At 42.8% G+C, this 22,507-nt stretch overlaps 2 protein-coding genes and 1 long non-coding RNA gene across 5 annotated transcripts in view; 2 read left to right on the top strand and 1 right to left on the bottom strand.

Annotated features, from left to right (window-relative positions):
- Positions 1-11,799, top strand: part of LOC110352708 (uncharacterized) — a 73,950-nt gene extending 62,151 nt beyond the window's left edge. For both annotated transcript variants that reach the window (XR_011808186.1, XR_011808184.1), the window contains 3 exons: positions 877-1,052; positions 3,534-3,609; positions 5,610-11,799. This is a non-coding gene — a long non-coding RNA (uncharacterized lncRNA). The remainder of the gene's footprint in view (positions 1-876; positions 1,053-3,533; positions 3,610-5,609) is intronic.
- A 15-nt stretch (positions 11,800-11,814) lies between these two features.
- On the bottom strand, positions 11,815-15,414 carry MCFD2 (multiple coagulation factor deficiency 2, ER cargo receptor complex subunit). The gene is made up of 3 exons (XM_005009819.6): positions 15,121-15,414; positions 14,510-14,669; positions 11,815-13,200 (listed from the first exon to the last, which is right to left on the bottom strand). Exons 1-3 carry the CDS (start codon positions 15,390-15,392, stop codon positions 13,069-13,071), a joined length of 564 nt encoding a protein of 187 aa, XP_005009876.2. The 5' UTR covers positions 15,393-15,414; the 3' UTR covers positions 11,815-13,068.
- A 107-nt stretch (positions 15,415-15,521) lies between these two features.
- The window catches only part of TTC7A (tetratricopeptide repeat domain 7A), a 165,165-nt gene continuing 158,179 nt past the window's right edge, over positions 15,522-22,507 (top strand). The window contains exons 1-3 of one of the 2 annotated variants that reach the window (XM_027454067.3): positions 15,522-15,724; positions 16,542-16,705; positions 18,431-18,599. In XM_027454067.3, the coding sequence (XP_027309868.2) occupies positions 15,574-15,724; positions 16,542-16,705; positions 18,431-18,599 (484 nt within the window). In that variant the 5' untranslated portion in view covers positions 15,522-15,573. Of the gene's footprint in view, positions 15,725-16,541; positions 16,706-18,430; positions 18,600-19,324; positions 19,386-22,507 lie in introns of those variants that run through there. The other variant, XM_072035724.1, reaches the window with a different exon arrangement.

The raw sequence follows: 22,507 nt of genomic DNA, 5'->3' as shown, positions 1-22,507 counted from the left end.
GGGACAACTCCATCGTGTGGATCAGGGGAGTTTACATCCTCCCTGCACCAGCATGGATGGATTTGCCCCAGAACACCCGGAGGTAGCACAGCTTGCCTCTGCCTCTACCCATCGTGTCTCTTCATGCTGGCCTTTGGGCTATGAGTCCCAGCACCCCGAGAGCCCTACCAGCCCCTGATGTTGCTGTCTACTCAGTGGGGCTCACCCACCCACCCAGGAGCCCACCTCAGCCCTGGGGCCATCAGCCCCTGCCCCAACAAGGACTGGGATCCAGCAGGGCTGGGATCCAGCTCCACACAGCCTGGCCCAACCTTGGCCCATCCCTGTCCCCATGGCCTACCCGGTGCCCTGGCAGTGGCCATGGGCTACATGAGCTTTCTCATGTGTGTGCTGTTTGAGATGACGTCCTGCGCTCACACAACCTGATGACAGTCTAAGTCTTCCCTGTCACTTACGTAAGTATGCAAGTAACTAAGCGTATTTATTAAGAGTCAAAACGTGTATGGTATATGGGATGTCACATACACAAACATTATGTACTGTTCCTCTGCAGTTTCCTCCCCTCTCATCATCCTGTGATCTCCCTTTCCCCTTCTTCTCTTTAAGCTGATGTCTACTAGGAAGAGGAGCTGTGGATGAAATCACAGGATGGAAAGCAAGTGATGACACTGGGCAAATTCATAGCAAGAGTTAATTTCAGAATGTTTCCTATCATTTTTTTCCTATTTTGTCGATGACTAGAATAGTACTTGTAAGCCAAAGCTTGCTTGTTCAAATCACACTCCCATTTTATTTTTAAAGAAAGAAACTGTTTTTGCATTTTGACATGTTTCTTGTTTTCAGACTGTGTTGATTTTTCTGTGTGGTTCACTCTAGGCTTCGTACAACTGACAGCTTATTATCTCGCCTTATGAAAATCATGCCTGACTTCTGGGAGCTGTCTATCAAAAGGAGAGAATACACTGAGAAGCTGGTACTTTCTCTCTAATTATCTGGGTTGATCGTTGTTCAATGAACCCATTAACCACTTGAAGTGACTTGCATCTTCACAGGTACCGTACTGTGTGATCTTTCTCTGCACTATTTAAATGGCAAATGTGAACCCTGTGAATAGTTCCAGTCTAGCTTCTCTAGGACTGCTAGTTCCCAAATGCAGCTGGCTTCACTCATGTTGGACAGCAAACCCCATCCTGTGCCTTCAGAATACTGCCTGTAGGTGAATGTTCCCCCACTCCTTATCTGCTGTCCTTGGACAACTGCCTCAGTGCAAGGTTTATGCCCTTCAGTGAAGCACTTAAGCATGCACTTAGCTCCGATCAGTTCATTCCTGTCACTTCATTGAATAGGGATGGATTTAAGAGCCTACTTGTGGTCTGTGGCTTTCCAGCACCTCAACGGTTTCTTGGACAGTGGCTGGATAAGATAAAAGGAACCATCCAGGTGTGCCTGGCTGAATGGTGTGCTTTTGGATAGTGATGAGCAACACTGTTCAAACCTTTCATGATACTTCAGAGTAGAGGTGGACAGAGCCCTGGGACCAGATGCTCACTGGGGATGGAGGAAGGGTGTTCCCCAGAAACCTACCTGTGACCTATAAGTAAAGGGGAGAGGGAAAGATTTCCTTACTTTCTCTGCCTGTGGCACCTCACTCTGCTGGTGTAGGACACCAGGGACACCAGCAGCACAGCAAGGAGTGGTGCCTTTGTGCCATGGCCATAAAATCTCACTTCTCCAACACAAACCTGGTGGAGTCAGCTGTGCCCTATCCCTTCCAAATCCTTTACCACCATCACAGTCACCCACACAAATCTGTTCCCTGCTGTGCCTCCTCTCAGGATCAACTCACCCTTGAAAGTCAAGAATATGTATGTTTAAGAACAGCTCAGGAAATGAAAAGAGAGAGGAAAAACATCATTCATGCTGTTTAAGTTCTGACTGAAGTCTGAGCACTTTGTCCATACTGGGATTATGAGCTAATAAATTACTGATCACAAGAATAAGAGAAAATAGGCCGTATTCATCTGAATGGTAGAAATTGTCCTTGAAAGTGGTGCCAAAATGAAATGGGACATGTCAAGGTATGGCCAGTTTTAGACTCCATTTTTTCCTGTGAGTTGCAAAACAGATGAGTTTAGAAGTTGTACCTGTTCTGAGAGGAGAGGTTGTTGAGGAGGTAGCATGTAGTAATCTATCTCCAGTTGAGACTTTTCACAGAGTTTTTGGCTGGCATTTGGAAGTATCCTTGGAAGCCTTACAATCATCTCATTTTGCTTGAATCGGCGTGCATTATCTTTTGTATCTATGGCAATGAAAAAGCTGTTTGGCTTAGGACTAGTTGCCACTGGCTTCCCTAGTATTAGGAAAGCCAAGTTAATAAATGACCTTGACTAGATGTCAAACCTCACTCTTTCCCACCCCGTGCCTCTGTTCCACAGGGGCTTAAAGCCAGCCAGTTTCCAGCCCAGGAACCTGCCAGGGGGAGGGTGGTCTACTGCATCCACCAGACCTTGGCAGAGCTGTAACCAGCTTTATTTAAAGATTTGTCTTGAACATATGATAGAGAATACTCGGTTCTTAGTTATACCAGGTGAAAATATAACACTAGTGTCTGGCCCTCTTCCCATCTTCTTGTGCTGCTGCAGCAATAAACGGTGTTAGAAAATTGTGCTCACTGATAGTGTGGAGAAGTCTTTCTGCAAAGAAGTCACCTGCCATGGGCAGCCCTGTATCCCTGCTCTGCTCCCTGTGCTGCCAGCACAGCAGGGCACCCTTGGGAGTGGAGTTGTCCCAAAAGTGTGGGCTGCCAGCATGGCCCTGGTAGGTCTGAGTGGCTTTGCTCCATGGAGGAGTCCTGTGGCTGTGATATCTTGTGCTGGCAGCCATGGATAAGCTGTGTTTGTGTTCCTGTGCCGCCCTGATTATAAGAAGTGTGACTGTCAGGGATGTCAGGGCAAAACTGGGCTCCTTTGTTGTCACAGGGCTCATAAGTTGCCTGTGCAACAACGGGCAAATGAAGCTGGGGAGGAAGGATGCAATTCAGTCACTTTGGGAATCCATCTTTCTGAATGTGGATGGTGTCCTTTGTAGCACTGCTTTGGAAAGCTATGTTGAGCAGACTCCTGACTCTTTAAAGATCCAGTGGACTTTGAGGCAAAAAAAACTCCACATCATATGTCATTCTGGGAACGTACTTGCTGTGAATGAATACAAAGACCTATTCATCACTCCTAGTGCTCACATAACTGACAGATTAAATCACTCTCTGGCTGTGAAGATGACAGTGGCCCAATAGCTAAGGCTGTCTAACAGTTTCCATTAGAAGGCCTCGCTTCTGATTGTTTATAATTTTGCCAGGCTTCAATTCCTTGAGCTGAGATTTCCCTTGCCATATGTCACCACAAACTGAATTTTTGTGTGTGGAAGGGCCTAAATGAATATTCATGGCATTTCTAAGCTCATGTATCAGTGAAAAAGTCACTTAAATACAAATTTTCAGAGACTAACTGTACCTTTCTCCTTTCTTGAGAGAGCAGGAAAACCATCTGGAGTTAGATGCTCCCCAGTGGTCAGTGCTCAAGCAGAAGATGGAGTTGCAGTTAAACAGTGCAGGTACAAGGGGTTCCATGTCCAGGGCTCTTAACTTGGTAGATATTCTTGACAGTTTTAACCTTTTCCCAAATGTTGTGAGGCTGTACTTTGGTCTCCCGGTATACTTGGTCCTGTATTGAAGCTCATGGTGTTGATAGAAGTTGTTTTAAACAGACAGAGATTACACTAACAGGGAGCAGAATTTGAGAGGGTGGCATCTAATGGCTTGTGGTGGAGCACATCTTGGGTTTGGGTAGGTATGACTGCTTATAGCTCTCCTTAGTTTACCCTTTAGCTTCTCCACTGTTGTTCATTCGTTGTGTTCCTGACCAACATTCCCTGTCAGATGGTGTCAGGACCAGGTTTTCAGATCTCCATGCTGGTCTGAGCACCAGTCTGAAGTTGCTAACTCTGGAGATGAGTGAGTTTGGCTTTTAGGAAGACTTTCCTCTGGTCCATTGAGACCATTTCCCCCCCTGCAAGATCAAGAGGTGCTTGTGTTGGAAAGCTGTTTGCTAACGAGTGGCATTGGTGCAGGTCGGGAGTGGCATGGGGTTTAGCGGACACAAAGTAATTTTGAGGATGAAGTGCTGTTTCTGGGAGTAGTATCCACAGAAGGCAGCTCAGCTGCGTGCTGGAGGAAATGTCCTGTCTGATCTGCAGCCTGCATAGCCCTCTCCCTTTTCCTACGGATATTTTTATTGGAGGGAGCTTTAAAACGAAAAGACCTCCAAATGCCACAGGAGTCTGAGAAGGCTTGCGTTAAACTCCCCAGAGGAGTTTTCCCTTAACCATTGCGCAAGCCAGAAAATTTCCAGATCTCAGTAAAATCTGTGTGCCTGTGCTGTTTTCCCAAACTGGACATCAATGTGAATTGTAGGAGCTATTGGCTAGGAACAATCTAGAGACAGGTTTTACAAGCACCCAGGATGTTCTCCTTTAACTAGTCATGCTAGAGGGCCTTCAGATGATTTAGAGCTTGCTTAGACATACCTAAATCACCATTAAACTAGCTAGCTTGTGTTCAGTGAGTAACGTTATTCCAGGAACACGGTGTTCAGAATGGCCTGCAAAATATATCTGTTTACTGTACTCAGCTTTTATGGAGGGTTTTGCAGTTGTGCTGTGTTCTGCAGGGGTGTTGGTGTGATGGTTGCAGTACCTGATCAGGCTAATTTCAAGCTAGTTGGGTATGTCAAAGCCGTGCTGCAGTTTTAATAAGGGCTGTGGTAGAGACACATCTGCAGTCAGAAATAGTCATAATTCTGCACTGCCAACATGGTGTAATGCTCTGCAGAAATCCTCAAGCCAGACCTTAGGAAATGAATCTGGATCCTATAAACATTTTAGTGGGAGGAAGCAAAAATATTTGTGTGACCTGCCAGGACTTTTCATCTCAGAGGTAGGACTTCATATGGGGGAAATAGCCTTTTCCCTTGTTGATAATAAAAGCGCTTTATTTTTTTTTGCTACAATGGAAAGATTTTGCATTAGATAGATCACACTGAACAGTATTCAGTGAACTGCAGATGTCCTTAAGTTTCCATTGTAAACTTGCTTTTATTCCGATTTCTCTCTCTGCCAAAATTAGCCCTATACACCTACAACTTCACAGGCATAATCTTATTCTGGGACAGATTTTTTGGAAGAGTTGAAGGAAACTGGTCAAGGTGTTTAAGAGATATGATGGATAAAAATGAGATCATCTGCTTGGAGATTTTCCTAAAGACTTTTTGGCTTGTCATATCCTGAAAATTCATTTGCCTAGATTCAAAAAAATATTTAAAATCTGTTGGTCTTGGCTAGAAATGGTGTCTTTGAGTAGTCTTAGGCTGTCTGGTGACAGAATTATTTGGTTACTGAAAGTGGTTTCTGCCTCGGTGTATGTATATGTGTTATGTGTTCTTTGGAGATCTTTACTTTGCTAGTCAGTGCCAACATGTTCATAAATTTATGATGGCATATGTAAGATTTCTAAACAACTCTGTGTGTATCTTAAACATATGCATTCCTTCTCCTAGACCAGTCCTATACACGTGTGTTGCTGTCTAAAATCCTCACCCGTGTGTTTCCTGACTCCTACTCCAATCCACGCTGAGGCTGATAGCACAGTTTTACAGTCACTTCTGCAAACTCCCTGAAAATATCTCCCCAAGGGACCAGCATTCAAATGTCATTCTACTCATCTCAGTTCTCTTTCCTGGATCAAGAAATCATACCTGTCATGATTTGTGCCAATATGTCAGTCTCCAGTGGCTGCGAGCCACAGATGATGACACTTAAGTCAATATTTTTTTGTGTGACTTATTTCTGTTTTATGACAAAATAAGTTCTGAGGCGTAATGTTGCTCTTCTTAAAGAGGATTTATTTCAAAATATGTGCTTTTGCTTTCTCAAAATTGTGTAATTTTTAACGGCAGTTCTTGAAGTGTGACCACAACCAGAGGTGAACAGAACCATTAGACAATTTTGAAAGCCTCCCATTAGATAAGAAGCATGTGATGTCTAGAAACAGTACAGCTGTGCTACACCACTGCATTCGTGTTGTTCTCTGGGATCACTACAGCATCCATATATATATCCATTTATCTGCAACAATACTTTCTCCATATTATTCCATCAGCATCTGTTCTTTGCCACTATTTGAGACAATCTGTTGGGCTAGATGGACTTTTGCTTTAACTAACTGTGGTTGTTCTTACACTATATTCCCAGCACCAACAAAAATAGTTTATTATTTGCTGAAAACTGGGCTAGGAATTAACTTTGTCAATTTAAAACTCTTAATAGTCTTTTTTTATTATTATTTTTCTTTATTATTTTTTTCCTTTTTGAAGAAGCAGCCTTGATAGCTTTGTGCTTTGGAGCTAGGACTTGAATCCGAAGTTAAACATTATCTTGGAGCCAGGGATAAGCTTTACCCCTCCATTTCTGGGTCAAACTGTTCGCTTCTAGCTCTTGGCAATCACACTTCGAACGTGCTCAGTAGAAACTTAGTAGGGCTTTGTATTTTGCCTCTGTGGCAGTGAGTGTACACTGAGAGGACTGAGCAGGAGATTCCTGGTCTCGGACTGCTCTGGCACACAGCACAGGAACTCAGTGCAGCAGGTCTGTCCTCCCTGGCAGTCCTCTGGGACTGAAGAACTGACTGACGCTACTCTTTTTAGCTGAAGACTACTCACCTTCTTTCTTTTCAAATGTCACTTCTTTAGGCAAAAGCCAACCAACCAATCAAACAAACAAAAAAATGGTTCTTGATTTTTTTTTTCTCCTGTTTTCTGGACTTCTGGTCCATTTTTGTTGGTCTCCTCTGGCCTCTTGATAGCTAGTTCACATCTCTCTTGGAGCGCAGAACACAGAACAGAACACCATCTTCTGGGTGAGTCGTTAACAGTGGGGATTAGACCACAAGGACTCTTTCAGTTGTTGTAAAGACTCTTTGGACATCCCAATGCAATGTCGGTGTTTTATGTAAAAACACGGCTATGCTGCTCATGTTCAGCTTGCATTCCACCATAGTCAATACATTCGTTCTCTTGTGAATTGTTAACTAGATAGATGAGTATTTCTGCTTAGGCATGAAAATCCATTTTAGATGACTTCTCTAAATGTATCAAGATATTTAAAAACATGATTCTGTCATCCATAATATCTGCAGTCCTTCCTGGCTCCCCACAAGTTTAATAATCATACTTCTATTAAACTTCTCCACACATCCATCTTCCATGCCTTCAATGAAAACATCAGATAAAACTTGAGATGGGACCAAGCCCCACAGAATACCTCGCAAAACACATGTATTTTGATAGGCTTTGATTCAATTTTGTTGTGGATACAACTGCCCTACCAGACTTGATCGCCTGCCCCTTCCTGCAGAATTTAAATTTTGAACACAGCTCACTAGCCTGTTTATGAGGAAATAGTGCTAAAGGCCTTGCAAAAAGTATATATAAATAAAATAAAATAAAATAAAATAAAATAAAATAAAATAAAATAAAATAAAATAAAATAAAATAAAATAAAATAGCTATATGACATCTATAACCATTACTTTACCCTTCCTTTAAGACTTCTAGAATGAAGTTAATTAAGCCCAGGCAATACAAAAACATCTAATTTATCTGGTTATTTTCTAAGCAGGTTTCTCATATTTCAGGCTGAGATTTTACCACTTTATTCCTGGTACTCATTGCACTGTCTGCTTGCTGTTGACCTTTTCAGTAAAAGGGGGGAAAAAATACATTAAACTCTTTGGCTTCCTTAACATCCTCTGCTGATAGCATCCCCTGTCTTTGAGCTGTGGTCCAAACAAACTTTCCTTTTTTTCTTACAACCTTACTCATGAACTTTCTATTTTGATATGTTTTGCTAGTTGCATCTTTTGTGCTTTGTCTTTACTGCCTGTGCAGACACGCACACACACGCACCTATGAATGGTGTATTGTGCTGGGTTCTCAAACAGCCGACCTAGTTTCCACTTTACAGATTTATCTCCCTCATGCTTGCGGTCAATTAAAATGTTACGAATTGGCTGACTTGCACTGAATTTCATTACTTTCCTCCAAACTGGTATAGTGTGCGCTTGGTTTCTTATTAGCATTTCTTGAAGGAACTGACAGCTCTCCGTAATTTGTGTTTCCCCTAGATTTTCCTCGTATGAGACCTCCCTTACACACTCTCTGAGTTTATTGATATCTGCCTTCTTGAAACCTAGTGCTGTCAGTCATTGAGTTGGATTAAGTGGCAGAAGTTGACACTATGTTCACTGCAGTACTGATTTCTCTTAAAAGATATCATATTTGGCAGTACGCTTTGAGTCATGTTACACTGCCCCCTACCTAGCTGCAAAACTGCTGCTCTGCTGTGGAAGGTAGCGACACTTTTAATACATTTTAGCTCTTAAAATTTAGTATGCCGTTCAGAATTTAGCATGAAGAACAGGAAGAAAAAAGTAACTTAAACATTCTGTGCAGCAGTAATAACTGCCCTTGTGATAAACCTCACTCAACACAGTTCTCTGTGCTGATGAAACATTTAGAACACAAATTCTTTGTAAGGATATATAATGCAGACCAAGATATGCAATGATCCTCGCTTTAATTTGCTGGCTGAAAACTTTGAATGTTACGCAACTGTTTCATGGTGCAGTGGGCAGTGACACCGTCACGGGGGAGACAGAGAAGAAAGCAGTGAACTTTATCTTAAGTGGAAGTATGTGACAGACCACATTGGAACCATGCCTTGAAACAACACCAGTTTCTACTAGCATCAAATGCAAAACCAGTAAGATTCCAGGTTCTGCTAAAACCCCATGACCTCCGTCAATGTTGGTTGAAACCTTGATGGACCCTCTCACAAGTCAGCTAGTGATGGTCAAGAAGTCAGACCAGGCCTGGTGCTCACATTAGAAAGCCTTCTGGTTATTTATTTATTTTTTAACTGACAATATTGCAATGCTGTCACCTCAAGTAGATTTGACTCCCTAAACAATGAAAATGAATGACCAGTACCCAGTCCCGGCTATGATCAATTTTTAAGACGGTTGCAAAGTAATAAAAGTGTGAGCATCATACTGGCAGCGTGCTGCTGGAAGGCAGAGGAGCAGGCCTTGCCTGTAATCGGGGTAGGGGTTGGTGTTACGGTGAAATCCACATCCCAATCACTCCAAGTTACATGCTGGAGTAGAGAGCCAATGTGCGGTGTCGATACGCTATCTAGTGGCTGTGTTGGTGATGACATGAGTCCTGGATTACTGTGCTTGTGAATTGCTAGTGTGCATATATATATAATTCCGTGGTTCTATTTATATATATATGTAGATATATATATATATATATACTATATATATATAAGTAGATCCATAGAATGGCTTGGGTTGGAAGTGACCTTAAAGATCACTTAGTTCCAACCCCTCTGTCACAGGCAGGGATGCCACCCACTAGATCAGGTTGCCCAGGGCCTCATCCAGCCTGGCCTTGAACACCTCCAGGGATGGGGCACCCACAGATTCTCTGGGCAGCCTGTATTTGCCTCACCACCCTCTGAGTGGAGAATTCCCTCCTAACCTCTAATCTAAATCCTCTTTTAGTTTAAAACCATTCCTCCTTGTCCTGTCATTGTCTGCCTGAGCAAAAAGTTGCTCTCCATCTTTTTTACAAGCACTAAATATTGAAAAGCCACAATGAGGTCACCCCAGAGCCGTCTCCTCCCAGGCTGAACAGCCCCAGCTCTCTCAGCCTTTCTTCCTAGGAGAGGTGCTCCAGCCCCTTGATCAACTTCATGACCCTCTCTCACAGACCCATGTTCTCCTGGTGCTGGAGGTCCCAGAGCTGGATGCAGCACTCCAGCTGGGGCCTCACAAGGGCAGAGCAGAGGGGCACAATCCCTGCCTTGACCTGCTGCCCAGTCCTCTGGTGGTGCAGCCCAGGGTGCAGCTGGCCTTTTGGGCTGCAAGCACACTGCTGGCTCGTGTCAAGCCTTTTGTCCACTGGAACTCCCAGCAGCCCTTTTCTGCAGGGCTGCTCTGCTCTCACCAAGTTCTCCACCCAGTCTGTACTCATGTCTGGGTTTAGATGAGATCAGGATTTGTAAATCTGTAATCACTTTGTAATGAATCCAAGATTTTCTGAGGTTATGGATGACTAACCAAAAGAGGTACTGAAGTTTGTATGAGTTTGCAAACAAAACTGTTGCTGTAGGCATTTTTGTCTTTAATATTCTGGCAGGTACTGGATAAGCAGTTAAGATTTTTCTCCTTTGTATTCAAACTGTGGTCTCTAGATGGACTAACAACCAACAGCTCAGTTTATGAGCGGTTCAGGAACCAGTTTAAGTATTCTCTTTACCTGCTAGATGAGGCAGTATTTTGTAAGGTCAAAGCGGACAATCTAGATACTTTATCTCAACTACAAATATAGCATACAGTAATGCAAAGCCAGCTGTGTTCTCCCATGGGGAAAACTAATTCTAGTTCCCTGGGATCACAGACTAGGAAGAGGTGAAGATGATGCACAGGCTTCTCCTAGTTTTCTGTTTCTGACAGGGATGTTGTTGACCTTCAGCAAATCATACACCCCTCTGGCTTTATTATCTGTTACCGAGATGTGAAAGGGAGATAGTACTGTTCTTCAACAGCTGACTCAGCTTTTTAGTTGGTGAGCACTCCTGTTGTAAAGGCCTTACTTTCTATACTGTATCTATATACACATATGAAATGGAATATACTACCTGTACATATCACTTGTACATTTCAGGTAATGCACATGCTACAACTAGCACACAAATTCTTTTTATTTTTTAAGAACTCTGACTCACCATCTGCCTCAGCAATTTTGCACTTTCCTACTTATTAACGGAGAAATCTCCCTAGACAGCTGTTAAACCATTTATCTTCAAGTGCACTTAATTAAATGTGTGTATTTGTTTTAGGAGGCTGAGTAAAGACATCGTGTTGCAGGGTTTTAGCTTAGATAGCATCTCTAGAACTGTTCTGTCTTTCTAGGAAAGCAGGAATATTGTTCTTTCTTCAGACATCATGAAGAAAAGTGCTATCTTTGCTCTCTGTTTTTGGTAAGTAGTTTCTCAATTCGATATATGCTTATGACACCTTAAAATAAAATTATTTAGTAAGAAATGTTGTTCACATTACCTACGTTTATCGTAATTGTTTCTGATATGAAGCTTCCATTGTGTATGTAATTTGCCACATAAGATTGCTGTTAATAGATGTGAAATATGCATATAAATTACGTTATTTATATAACTGTGCCACACAGGTGGTTGCTGTACTAAGCTTAAGGATTTATAGCTCCATCTAAGACCACTGTACTTGATAAGGAAATAATGATTTTTAAGAACAGGAGCTTATGGTACAAGCATGTAAGAGTTGCTAGGTCTATGAGCAACCTCCTTTAAGTGTCCAAAGATGATAATCTTCATCTCCTCTTGTCCCCCCTCCCTTCCTTAAACGTGTTCTGTACTTCATTCAGATTCAACATTCACTCCAAATTAATTGTGCTGTAAAAAAAGAACTTTGCTTTTAGTATGGCTGCTAGCAACAGAGATGGCCTTAAAAAGGCCAACAGAGACTTCCCACCTTGCATGTCCAGCTCCAAAGTGCTAGAACCCCAAATTATTTTTATTGCTCGCACAACCAGCACAACCCTGGCTACAAATGCATCCAAATAAGTGGTTATTGTAAGAAAAAAAAAGTCCAACACTCATTCATTCGTTGCTCAAACATTTAAACAAAGGAAGTAATTTCTTTTACAAATGTGTTTCTTTGTATAAGAATAATTTTGTACAGAAAATAGCTCTTTATACATTTTAGAGAAATGCTAACATTTAGATTCTCTATTCATGGATAATGATTGAATGCAATTTAAGATTTCCGCTATGCTTTATAGTTACCAAATACCAACAAAGCAGCAATACACCACTTGTTTCATATCCCTAAACTGCTTGGCTTACCAATTATTGACTCAAGACATTCCTAGAACCATGTTCATTCACAAACATTCAAGTATCTTCAAACTGTTAGTTATGAACTACCTCCTGAAATTAACACCATAATTTAAGCGTCAAGGAAAATGAACTTGAACCTCAACAAGGCAGCATTACTTGCTCACAGATTATCCTGCTGGCTAATACTGTAAGAATCAAATTGAACTGAATCTTTCATATTAAATTGGTTTACTGTTAACATGACCTTCAAAACGAGATAGCAGAAGCTACTCTAGTAAATGTTATGCAGCATTAATACAACATTATAAATGTAATAAAATACTTTCATTTTTGTAAGAAGAGACCAGGGAAGGTAGAGAAAAATTTAGTAAAATGCAATATAAAAAGTAAATTTGTGAAGGATGAGAATAAATTGAAAATCACGTATACATATTTATATATAACATTTGAGGGTATACTAGGATATACATCTATTTAAAAATGCTCAATTTCTTGCAACATAGTGTTAAAAGCCCACAGGGTGTCATGGGGACCTCCAACACAAGTCACTTTCAAACACTTTTCCTCTACAATTGCTGTTTTAAGCACATGTACTTGTATGCAAGTCTCCTTTGAAATTAGTGGGAAGGTAAGGAAATTCCTCCTTGATATACGGTCATCTCCTTGACACATGCAGTTATCTTTTCTTGCTTTCTAGGTATTTTATAATTTTAAGATGTAAGCAAAAATAATTTTAAGATGTAAGCAAGTAAGTACAATATAACCCAATAGTCAAAAATTGGAATTTGAGAATACTGATGATGCTTCTGTGCTTCAAGATTCAACCATTTAGTCAAACACGGCTATCAGTCTGCATTAGCCAGCCCCTTAACAGGTACAATTTTCAAGGAAATTCAGCTGCAACTGGTACACCTCTCCTCACTAACACTGCAGCACAAAGATCAACAGGAGTAATACATCACATTATACCAGGTCACATTTCCACTTAGCTGGGAGAAACAAGCCCCCTGCAAAACCTTATTCCAGTGATTTTGCAAATTCTGCATAGTCAATGTACCCATCGTTATTCTTATCATCATCTCGCAAGACATCATCTATTAGACTAATTAGCTCTTCTTCTTTCATTGCCTGGGTATGCTCACCACCTTCCTACAAAAAAAAAAAAAAAAAAGAAAAGAAACAAGTTTAGCAGTGTTTCCCATCTAGTGGCACATGTGACAGATTACTGACAACTAATTTTTGTTAAGCAGTTCGTGTTTGATGTTTAAGGTGGTTCTAAGTTTTATATAATCATTTGTTCCAATACATGGAACTTTTACCAGATGCAAGCTATTAAGTCCAAGTTCTCTGTACTTCAAAACAAGTGCTTTGTATCCATTACATCCAGTTTATATTCTTAGCCAAGAGATCTAAAAGCTAAATAGCACAATGTACAACAATAGACTAACCTAGTAGGCATATTCTTAATTTGAATCTTTATGTTGCACAGACATACAGTTTCTATACTGTATAGAAACATCATCCTTTGTAACATATGGAGTTTGTAACATATGTTTTGTAACATATTTCATATAACATGTTTCATATGTTTGTAACATGTACATGTTTGTAACATGTTTCATATATTTGTAACATATGAACTTGTAACATATGGAGTTCGCAGTTAAAAAAAAAAAAAACACAACAGCACCTTCAATACATTGTTGTAGCTTAAAGATAGTAAAATTCTTAGTATCACCTCTTAGGAACAAAGGGGAATGAGAAGAAGTGCCCTTGCACAAGAAACAGCAAGCCATTATTGTGTTCTTGACAAGTTTTTTTGTTTTTTTCCCCAGAGGTATATATAAAGTTATGCTATTTTGAGTTGTAATTTCTGAAAGGTCAGTACATGATTTTCTGTAAGCGTTGTCTTCCTAAGGATCATACTTGCTTTTGTTCTTAAACATTTGTAGCTGGGAGGAAAACATGTTTAGAAATGGTAAAGAAAACAACGGCAGACCATGACTGGTTCTTCTAAGCTGAGTTTGTGCAAGAGGTCTCTTACATTTGGTGTATCCATGGTAGTGGTAGTTTGGGCCTGAAAACAGTTGGCTTAAAACCTGCAGCAGCATTGTGTCACATGCTACTTCTATAATCACACATCAATCTAATTCTATTATGGACAATTTCCCTTTCTCCTCTCCTCATCCCTGCTTATCCCCTTTGTTAAATTATTTGCAGTCTTCACTCACAGTCAAGCTTAAACTGCAGGGGAGTCTCCTTAAAACTGTGCTGTGTCATGAAAAAACTATGGTAAAGTTAGTACGTTTATAAATCAAGCTGAAGGGGGAACAGTCTCGTTTTCACACAAAACTGTTCTACTGTAACTGAAGGTGTGTTGTGACAATGCTACCTAAAGCTGATTTAAGAAAGTCAGAACTGCTTGCAAACGCACAAGCCATTACAATATACCACCTACCTCTTTGTGGACATGTGATATAGCGGTAGCAAGCTCTAGCCCATCTAGCAAATTATTGCCATCATAATCATGCATTTTGAAGTAATGAAGCTGCAGCTCTTGTGGAGACATCTCAGATTCTGGTTTTTCGATAACACCTTCCAAATGTTCCATGATGTGGCTAAGAAAAAAAACAACACACAACAAGTGACATGCCAGTTAGTTAATATTTAATTCTCTGTTGACATCAAACGCAGTCTTTGCTCAAGCAGCCAAGTGCCCAGGAAGCACTGTGTCTCTAAAAGCACCCTGGACACGCAGGACAGCTGACAGTTTTACACTGAAACGAGGCAGGCACAGCGGCTGCTCCTTAGAGGTGCTGCAGTGGCCTCTAGTGTCTCAGGTAGCTATTCCTCTTGCTCCTGGCCTGCTGAACTGGTTATCAAAACACCCCAAGCAGCCCTCAGAGCCTCCTTGGGGCTGTTCCCCAACGCGAGGGGACTGCAGGAAGCGCGTTTACCCTCACACCTCAACTAGGCAGCTAAGGAAGCGCTGGTGCGAGCTGTGCTGACGGCTCCCCAGCCCCTGGCAGGGCCAGCAGCCGCCCCCCGGCTGCCCTGCCCCTCACGTACTCCTTGTCCTGCACCAGGCTCTTGTCCAGGCGGATCCCCGCGGGCTGGCTCTCCTCCGCCGGGGCGCCCAGCAGGCAGGCGGCCAGGCAGCAGCACAGCAGCGCCGCTCCCGCACCCCTCGGGGCCATGGCGAGCCTCCTGTGGAGAGGAAACAACAAACAGAGCGCGGAGCGCCCGGCCGTTAAACCGCCGCCCGCGGCCGTTAAACCGCCGCGCGATGGCGGCCCTGGCCCCCAGGTGCAGCGGGGCCCTGCTCCCGGCCCACTGCGCATGCGCCCGCCCCGCCCCGCTGCCCGCTCCCCTCCCCTCAGCGCCCCGCCCCGCGGCTGCACCTGGCAGGTGCGGCGGGGAGGGGGCGGGGCCTCGCCCTCGGTGGGCGGGGCCTCGCCCTATGTGGGCGGGGCTTGCGGCGGGGTGGGCGCGGCGCGGAGCCGCCCTCGGCGGGGCGCTAAGATGGCGGCGCTGTGGCACGTGAAGCTGTCCGGGGAGCTGGAGCGCTGCCGGGCCGAGCGGCACTGGGCGCAGCTCCGGCAGCTGCTGCGCCACCAGCTGCCGCCGCACGGCAGGGCCCCGCGCAAGGCGGCGGCGGGCGCCGAGGAAGCCGGTGAGGGGGTGAAGGAAGGAAGGGGGGAGCCCCGCCGGGTGCCGGTTGTGCCGAGCGGCGGTTGGGGGAGCCGCGGGGCGCGTCCTCAGAGGGCGCTGCCCGCAGGGGTGCCCGCGGTGTCGGGGGGCGACACCAGGGGCTGTGGGGAAGGCAGGGTGCCCTGGTGGGGTGTAGGGAGGTGTCCTTACCCTATTCCGCTCAGTGCACTGTGTGAGGTGCTCCTGAATGAATGCAGCCGGGAGCCGCAGCAGCGCTGGCCGGTGGGGTCTTTTAACAAGATTTACATCGTACAGTTCCTAGAAAACAGTTCTTTAATGCAAAATATTTAAGCTTCTGATGTGGTTGCTGCTCTGCAGTAAGCTAACTTCATGCCTTATACCGAATCTGCAGCAAACTTATATTCCTGTGCACTTTTAAATCTTAAGCGTGTGGTTAAATGCTTGCTAAATCTGATGCTTTTTCATCACAAAGCCCCCTTTTCAACTCTTAGTTCTTACATTAGTGACAACACAAGAGTAAATTGTGCCACCAAAATGAACCAATCCAATCAGGCAAAAATCCTTTTAATTAAAAGGAAGCCTCACTTTATTTTTCATAGATAACAACGTTCCCAATATCCCCGAGTTAACACAACTTCCCTTTTTCCTCTGCTAGTTCCTCTCACCCCTCAGAGTTACTATTTATGTGTCTTGCAGATGATGAGTTTTCTCCTAATCCCGTTTAAATGTTAATGTGATGCTACTTAAATAAAGCAGCGCTGATAATAGCATTCAGAAATGCTCAGTGATGTTTCTGCTTGGGTGGGATGTGCTTTCAGAGGACTATGGGAACATGCTGCTTGCCGAAGTCCTGCTGGAAGAATGCTTGCAGGAAAACTTTGCCAAACTGAAGGACTCCATCCCCCTGACAGAGAAGAACGAGCCCAAACTGGGTGAGGCTAAGCAGTGCCTGACCAACATCTTAAGCAGAGGAAAGCTGCGGGTAAGTGGGCTCTGTCACTGTAACTGCTGATAACCTGATGCTTTTTTTCACGTGATTGTTAGCCTGGTACAGGGTGGTGACATTGCCTTATCACGTCCCTCTATGTACAGTGCTGTGTTTATAGGTGTTACTGATGTCCTGGTAATTCAATGCTCCTCTGCAGTGTCTTCTGTTGAGAGATTGCTTTTTCACATCCAAACAGGTTAGGTATTACAAATGTATCCTTCTTTTTAATTACAAAGACGTGGGCTGAGCATGTAGGAGCTCTCTGCAGCCGTGGTGCAGGGCCTTCTAATGGTGCTGCAGGGCTTGCCTGGCTGAGGAACCTCCTGCCGCTCTGGGGCTGAGGGAATTGCACCTGGTCAACACCAGGACAGAGGTAAAATGTGCTTCATGCTGCTGCTGGGCCATTGAGGTCATAGTGCAAGTCCAAGGTTACAGCCTTGTGTTGTTTTCAGTCTGTGACAGATAAGTTATGCCAACTTAGTCTCAGTTTTGTTTCATGTTCTGAGTGCGTGGTTCATAGCTGCCCATTAGCTAAGTTGCAGAGGGCTTTAGGAGAGTTTCAAGACACTGCCTCAAAGGTTACTGTTGACTTTGGACAGCTTTAATAGGACTCCAAATTACAAGTCTGAAGTTCTAGGCTTGTACTGTGCCTGGTCCTGAAACTTACAGGGTAACAAGCTTGCAAGTGGATGTTATATGTTGATCATGTTACTTGCAACAGAGCCCGTGTTCAGCTTTTTTTTTTTTTTTTTTGTCATGTGGGGCAGTTCATTGTTTGTATCTTCTCAAAAGTCAGTGTATTTAAATAAAAAGATGGGGTAGGAAGGAGGATTCATTCAACTCTTTTTCTTTATAGTTTAACCCCAGTAACAGCCAAAAACACTGTTCTTGGTTGGTTGGTTGTTTTTTTGTTGTTGTTGCTGTTTGGTTTGTTTGTTTCCAGGACTAGGTGTTAGGTTTGGCTTAGTGAATTGCCATTACTGTTTCTTTGTAGCGGAGATTTGGCTAATCATGTTAGTTACTTTCAGGCTACTCATGAACCTCTGTTGACTGAATGTGTTTAAAAAACGAGGGTGAAGGATTAGGAACCTTTTCTGCTTTCTGAAACATTAGAAAGGGCCCAAATGTTTGTCTTTTAATAAGTGTAGGGTTTTTTGCACGCATTTGTATACACATTTTCAATACTAAACAAATTCTAGAAATGGCAGGCATGCCTTCTGCCTCTACTTTTGCCTGAAAATTTTTTGAGAACTTAAGAAAACTTGGGAACTTTCCTGTTTTGTTTTTTTGTTTTTTTTTTAATTAAATGTACAGAGCAGAGGGGACCAGTAACTGAATGACTGAAAAATGTTTTCTATACAGCTTAAAAGCAGGGGATTTCCTTGGTGTGTGTGTCTAGTTATGATAGTGACAGGCTTTAGTGCTATCCATGGCTGGTGAATCAATAGAATAGGTCAGTGGCAAGGGAAGAGGTGACTTGTAAGCTGTGTGTTGCCAAACTGAGCTCCAAAGTAATTCCTTGACCTTTGTGGCTTGCTGCTCTCATAAGCACAGTGCTAAGATATCTAGACACTTAAATCCTTACTTCTCCAAACTGTGTAGTTGACAAGGTTAAAAACAAAACATTTTGAATCTTCTTAATTTGTGCTAAAGTACCTCACTTGTGCCCTTTTGGTATTTTACTGTGTAAATGCTCTCTTCCCCTCACTTCTGTTTCAGCCTAAGTATATGGTAGAAGCTATGCTGATCCTAGGGAAGCTTCATTACGCAGAGGGATCCTACAGAGATGCCATCAGCATGTATGCAAAAGCAGGGATCGATGACATCTCTACAAAAGATGAACCCCTGTACATGCTGCGTTTGGTGACTGAAGCCTTCGTTATTAAAGGTAAAGAATCACATACATATATCTGAAGTATGCTGTGTAGGTAGAAAGTTGAAGGTATTTCTCCAAGTGGCTCGATAAGATCAGATTGGCAGCGTTGTTGACTTTTTGTTGACTTTCTAAAGTCCTACTGGGTATGATCTGTACAGTTTAAAATTAAAGGCGTCATGCAGTCTTGGTCCATGATTTTTAAACTTGGCTGACTTGTAAAAGAAAGGTTGATGCTGGAAGTCATGTGCTAACTCTTGGCTGTAAGTCAGCAATGCACCTGTGCCTGCGTACACATTTTGGGAAAATCTAAATCAATCGCTCTGAACTCGGGGCCTGTACTTTCTATTAGAGTCATCCACTTGTAATTTTATATGGTTTCTGTGAAATGAGCATGGATGGAGTTTCCAAGTTTTAAACTCTGGACTACCACAATATACACTTTCAAAGCAGGTTGTGTATTTTTGCAATGCATGTTACGTTGTATCAGACCTAAGGTACAAACAGGACTCTCCTCCCCCCTTTAATTCTACAAATGTTGTTCTGAGAGATCCTAATGAAAATTGCTTCTAAGGGTAGTGGAATTGCATTTCAGTTTTGAGTGGGGGAAAGGAAGACCCTAGTCGGTTACTGACTTGGCGGGGGGAAAAAGATCAGTAATCTTCTCCTTCATTTGCTTTCAGTTCCTTTATAAATGTTGCTCAAGTACTGCTACCTATCTACTGCTTTCTACTCTTTTCAGCATGTCCACCAGCTAATTAGGTGAATGAGAACTCTGTGATGATCAGATACCTTCAAATGGTATGTAAAAGAGTGATACCAAATCAACCCCAAATACTGTTTGACTGGGCTGCTAGTATTACTGATGATAATTTGGGTGTTTCATGATCTCACACAGTCATTCTGCTTTTTTTTTTTAAAACCTGTTTTTGCTGCTTTGCTTGCTTTGGTTTTGTTTCCTATGGCTCTGGTTGAATCTGCTGCATTAATGAGCTTTTGTGGTGTAGGACTAATTTACTTGTAACTTGTACTAATGTTTGCATGTGCAGAGGAGTAAGCATTTATTGTAGGTGGTTTTGTGTGTGTTTTTTGAGACTAACGGTGTACTCAAGAGTCTTAACCTTGCTGGGAATTGGTCCTAGGTGGGGCATGAATATAAGGTATGCGTGAACGCTGGTGAAATAACACTGCACTTGTAAGACTTCTTCCATGGCAGCTATCTCACCTCCATATGAAGATATAGGGGGCGGAGGTGTTTGCCTCACAGGATCAGACCTTAATTTTTTTAAAATATAGCTTAGCATAGAATATAAGTGTTCTTTTGCCTCTGTGCATGTAAACCGTAAGTAGTCTCTGCCATTGCAGAGTTACCTCTGTGCTACTCCTGTTCCACAGCTTTTATCCTCAGTGATGATTATTTTCAGATTAACCAAGATATGAAGGATATACAAAGTCACTTGGTATTCTAACAAAGCTTGCGTCAGAAAAGTCCATCAGAGTGGAGCTTCTCCAACTGAGTTTGGAGAGAACACTTGCTGCTAGGGTCAGTTTCTTTTTTTTTTTATGTGCAACCTCTCACTTTTACAGAAATAAGCCTTTAAATGTTAGAAGTTTGCATGAGGAAATAGCAGTGTAGATTTAAATCTTCACTTCAAAATGTGTCTGCCCAGGCTACCTCTGCAAGATAAGTAACAGAGCATGGATTTAAATTACTTAAAACTTACTTATTAGTATAAAGACTCTCTTGATTTCTTTTTTTTTTCCTCTTGGTATCTGTGTAGATATTTTTGATCTGTACTGCATTATTGCTTCTGGTTGAAGTACTGTTAGCTTATACAAACTGAAGCCTTCTATAAAGACGCTCTCAAACATCACTCGAAACATTTCTTCATGGATTGTTTATGCAGCAATCCAGAAAAGCCTGTCTCTGTGTTCTGTCTTTATTCCAGAAACGTCAGTTTTCTGTGCTTAATTTCTTACTCAGATGTTCATTAATACAAGGAGGTGGTCAGAATGCCCATGTTCACTCAGTAACACACTAGAACTTTATATTAGTTCAAGTACAAACCTGAAACAAGCTTGATTTTGTGTAGCTAGTACTGTTGGGTTGTGCATATATTCAGAATGGCCATGCAGGTGTTCAGGATCATGCAGGAAGGGTCATGGCAGAAAGAAAGCCAAATCAATTTTACTGTTGGAAACAAACTAAACAGTAATGAGAAGGAGATGGGGGTATATTGGGAGGAGCTGTGCAGGCAGGGCATGTGGTAGAAATGGAAAGTGGGATAGCAAAATGGGTTTGCTTCTTTAGAGAGCCTTTTGAATTCTGTGATGCTGATGGTTGGGCATTGAGCTCAATCTGTGGGGGCTCCTCTGAAGGCCCCTAGCATGTGATAGTTGATGTTATGGCAAGAAGTAATATGTATTTGTAGCCTTGTGATTGGAGTATAGAAGTCTAATGGGGAAGAAGTTTTCTTGCTCTCCTTGCTCGGTAGTCTTTTACCAAAGTAACTGTCAGGCAGTAAACACTAAAGTTTTTCTTTATAAATGCTGGAGTTTGAGCAGCTGACAAGTTACAGGAGAAATGGTGGTGAGGGTGAGATTCTTCCAATGTCTCAGCTGACTGTTCCTGCTTATCCTGTTTCTAAATCCCCACATTGTGGGGAGAAGAGCATCATGTCATACTCCTGTGGACAGTGAGTGAAATGCTAACAGTTTGACTCTTAGCAGTGGTTAACCTCTGTGGTTATTTAATAGGTGGCTTGGCTGTGCATGTCTCCGTCCTTTCTCCCCATTCTCCATGAGGTCAATTCCTCCTTAAAACCTATGCTTGGCTCTCTGATGCAAACAGTTCATTCTGTCTTTCTGTCTATTGCAGGAAACAGTATTGAGTAATAAAACTTGCTTGCATATTCACTTGGGACACATTGTGGCTTTGTTACCTGGCATTGTCCATCTGAAATGAGCAGAACTACTGAACAGCACACGTAACTGCCACTTGGCCTCTGCTGCACTTACTGCACGCACTCTGCGGAGACCCCTGGCTGCTCCCAGTGAATAAATCTTTCTGGTATAGTAGTGTTGGACATAACCTAACTCTTTGCAAAGCGAAGTGCATCAGCAGCCAGGACTTCAGCTCATCTAAACTCCCAGGGTGTAGAATGGCTCTGTAAATAAATGAGCTTTTGTAGTTATGATGTTCAGAACCAAATATATGTTCATAATGTAGGGTTACAGTATCTGTCTTTGCTTGGTGTTTTGGGGGGTTTCCACTCCCCAGCTGACATCACCAATCCCTGCAGAAATGCAAATGGTGTACTTGTTCTGGTGATATTGCTGCCTCTGGTATTTGGCTGTTCAAAGTGTGATTGAAATAATGTCATGTGAATGCCAATGAAATACATGAAGCTCAAGCTACTCGTACAAATGCGAAGTTTGAGGCATAGAGTACCAAAGCAAGTTGTGTTCGGTCATTGTGAGTCAGGGCCAAAACTGAAGAAAGCAAGGAAGGAAGATCTCCCATGGATAACTTGTCTCTTGGCTCAGTCCTTTTCTGTAGCGTTAGAACCAGTGTCAGCTCTTCTATGCCTATATAAATACAGAAAGATAAAATCGTGTGTGTGTGTATATATATATATGCAGAAAAGATGATGTGAACAACGTTCTTGTGGTGGTTTTGTTACTTTTTAAAACCTTTTGGGTTAGCCTTAACGGAGTTGTGCTTGGTTCTCTCCTACTGCCCCAGTACTCAGTATGAAGACGGGAGGTGGTACGCAGGTAGGTCAGAGGAGTTTCCTCCGTTACGGAGCCGTTTGGTGCACGGCCCTTCTTGCTGTGCTGTGTGGGAGCGTGCAGAGGGCTGCTGTAGCAGAAGGCCACTGCCAGCCTGAGTCATGCTGGCCCAGGGAGGGCTGACGTGGCCT

This window comes from Anas platyrhynchos, chromosome 3 (genome assembly GCF_047663525.1).
Source record: "Anas platyrhynchos isolate ZD024472 breed Pekin duck chromosome 3, IASCAAS_PekinDuck_T2T, whole genome shotgun sequence".
Lineage (NCBI taxonomy): Eukaryota > Metazoa > Chordata > Aves > Anseriformes > Anatidae > Anas > Anas platyrhynchos.
This window is presented reverse-complemented; position numbering and strand designations above follow the sequence as displayed.

Excerpts from the sequence above, each read along its gene's own strand:
- MCFD2 (XM_005009819.6), bottom strand. The coding sequence starts at position 15,392 with ATGCGCAGTGGGCCGGGAGCAGGGCCCCGCTGCACCTGGGGGCCAGGG. Across the intron at positions 14,670-15,120 it reads AGCCTGGTGCAGGACAAGGA|CCACATCATGGAACATTTGG; the intron begins GTACGTGAGGGG and ends TTTTTTTCTTAG. Across the intron at positions 13,201-14,509 it reads TATCACATGTCCACAAAGAG|GAAGGTGGTGAGCATACCCA; the intron begins GTAGGTGGTATA and ends TTTTTTTTGTAG.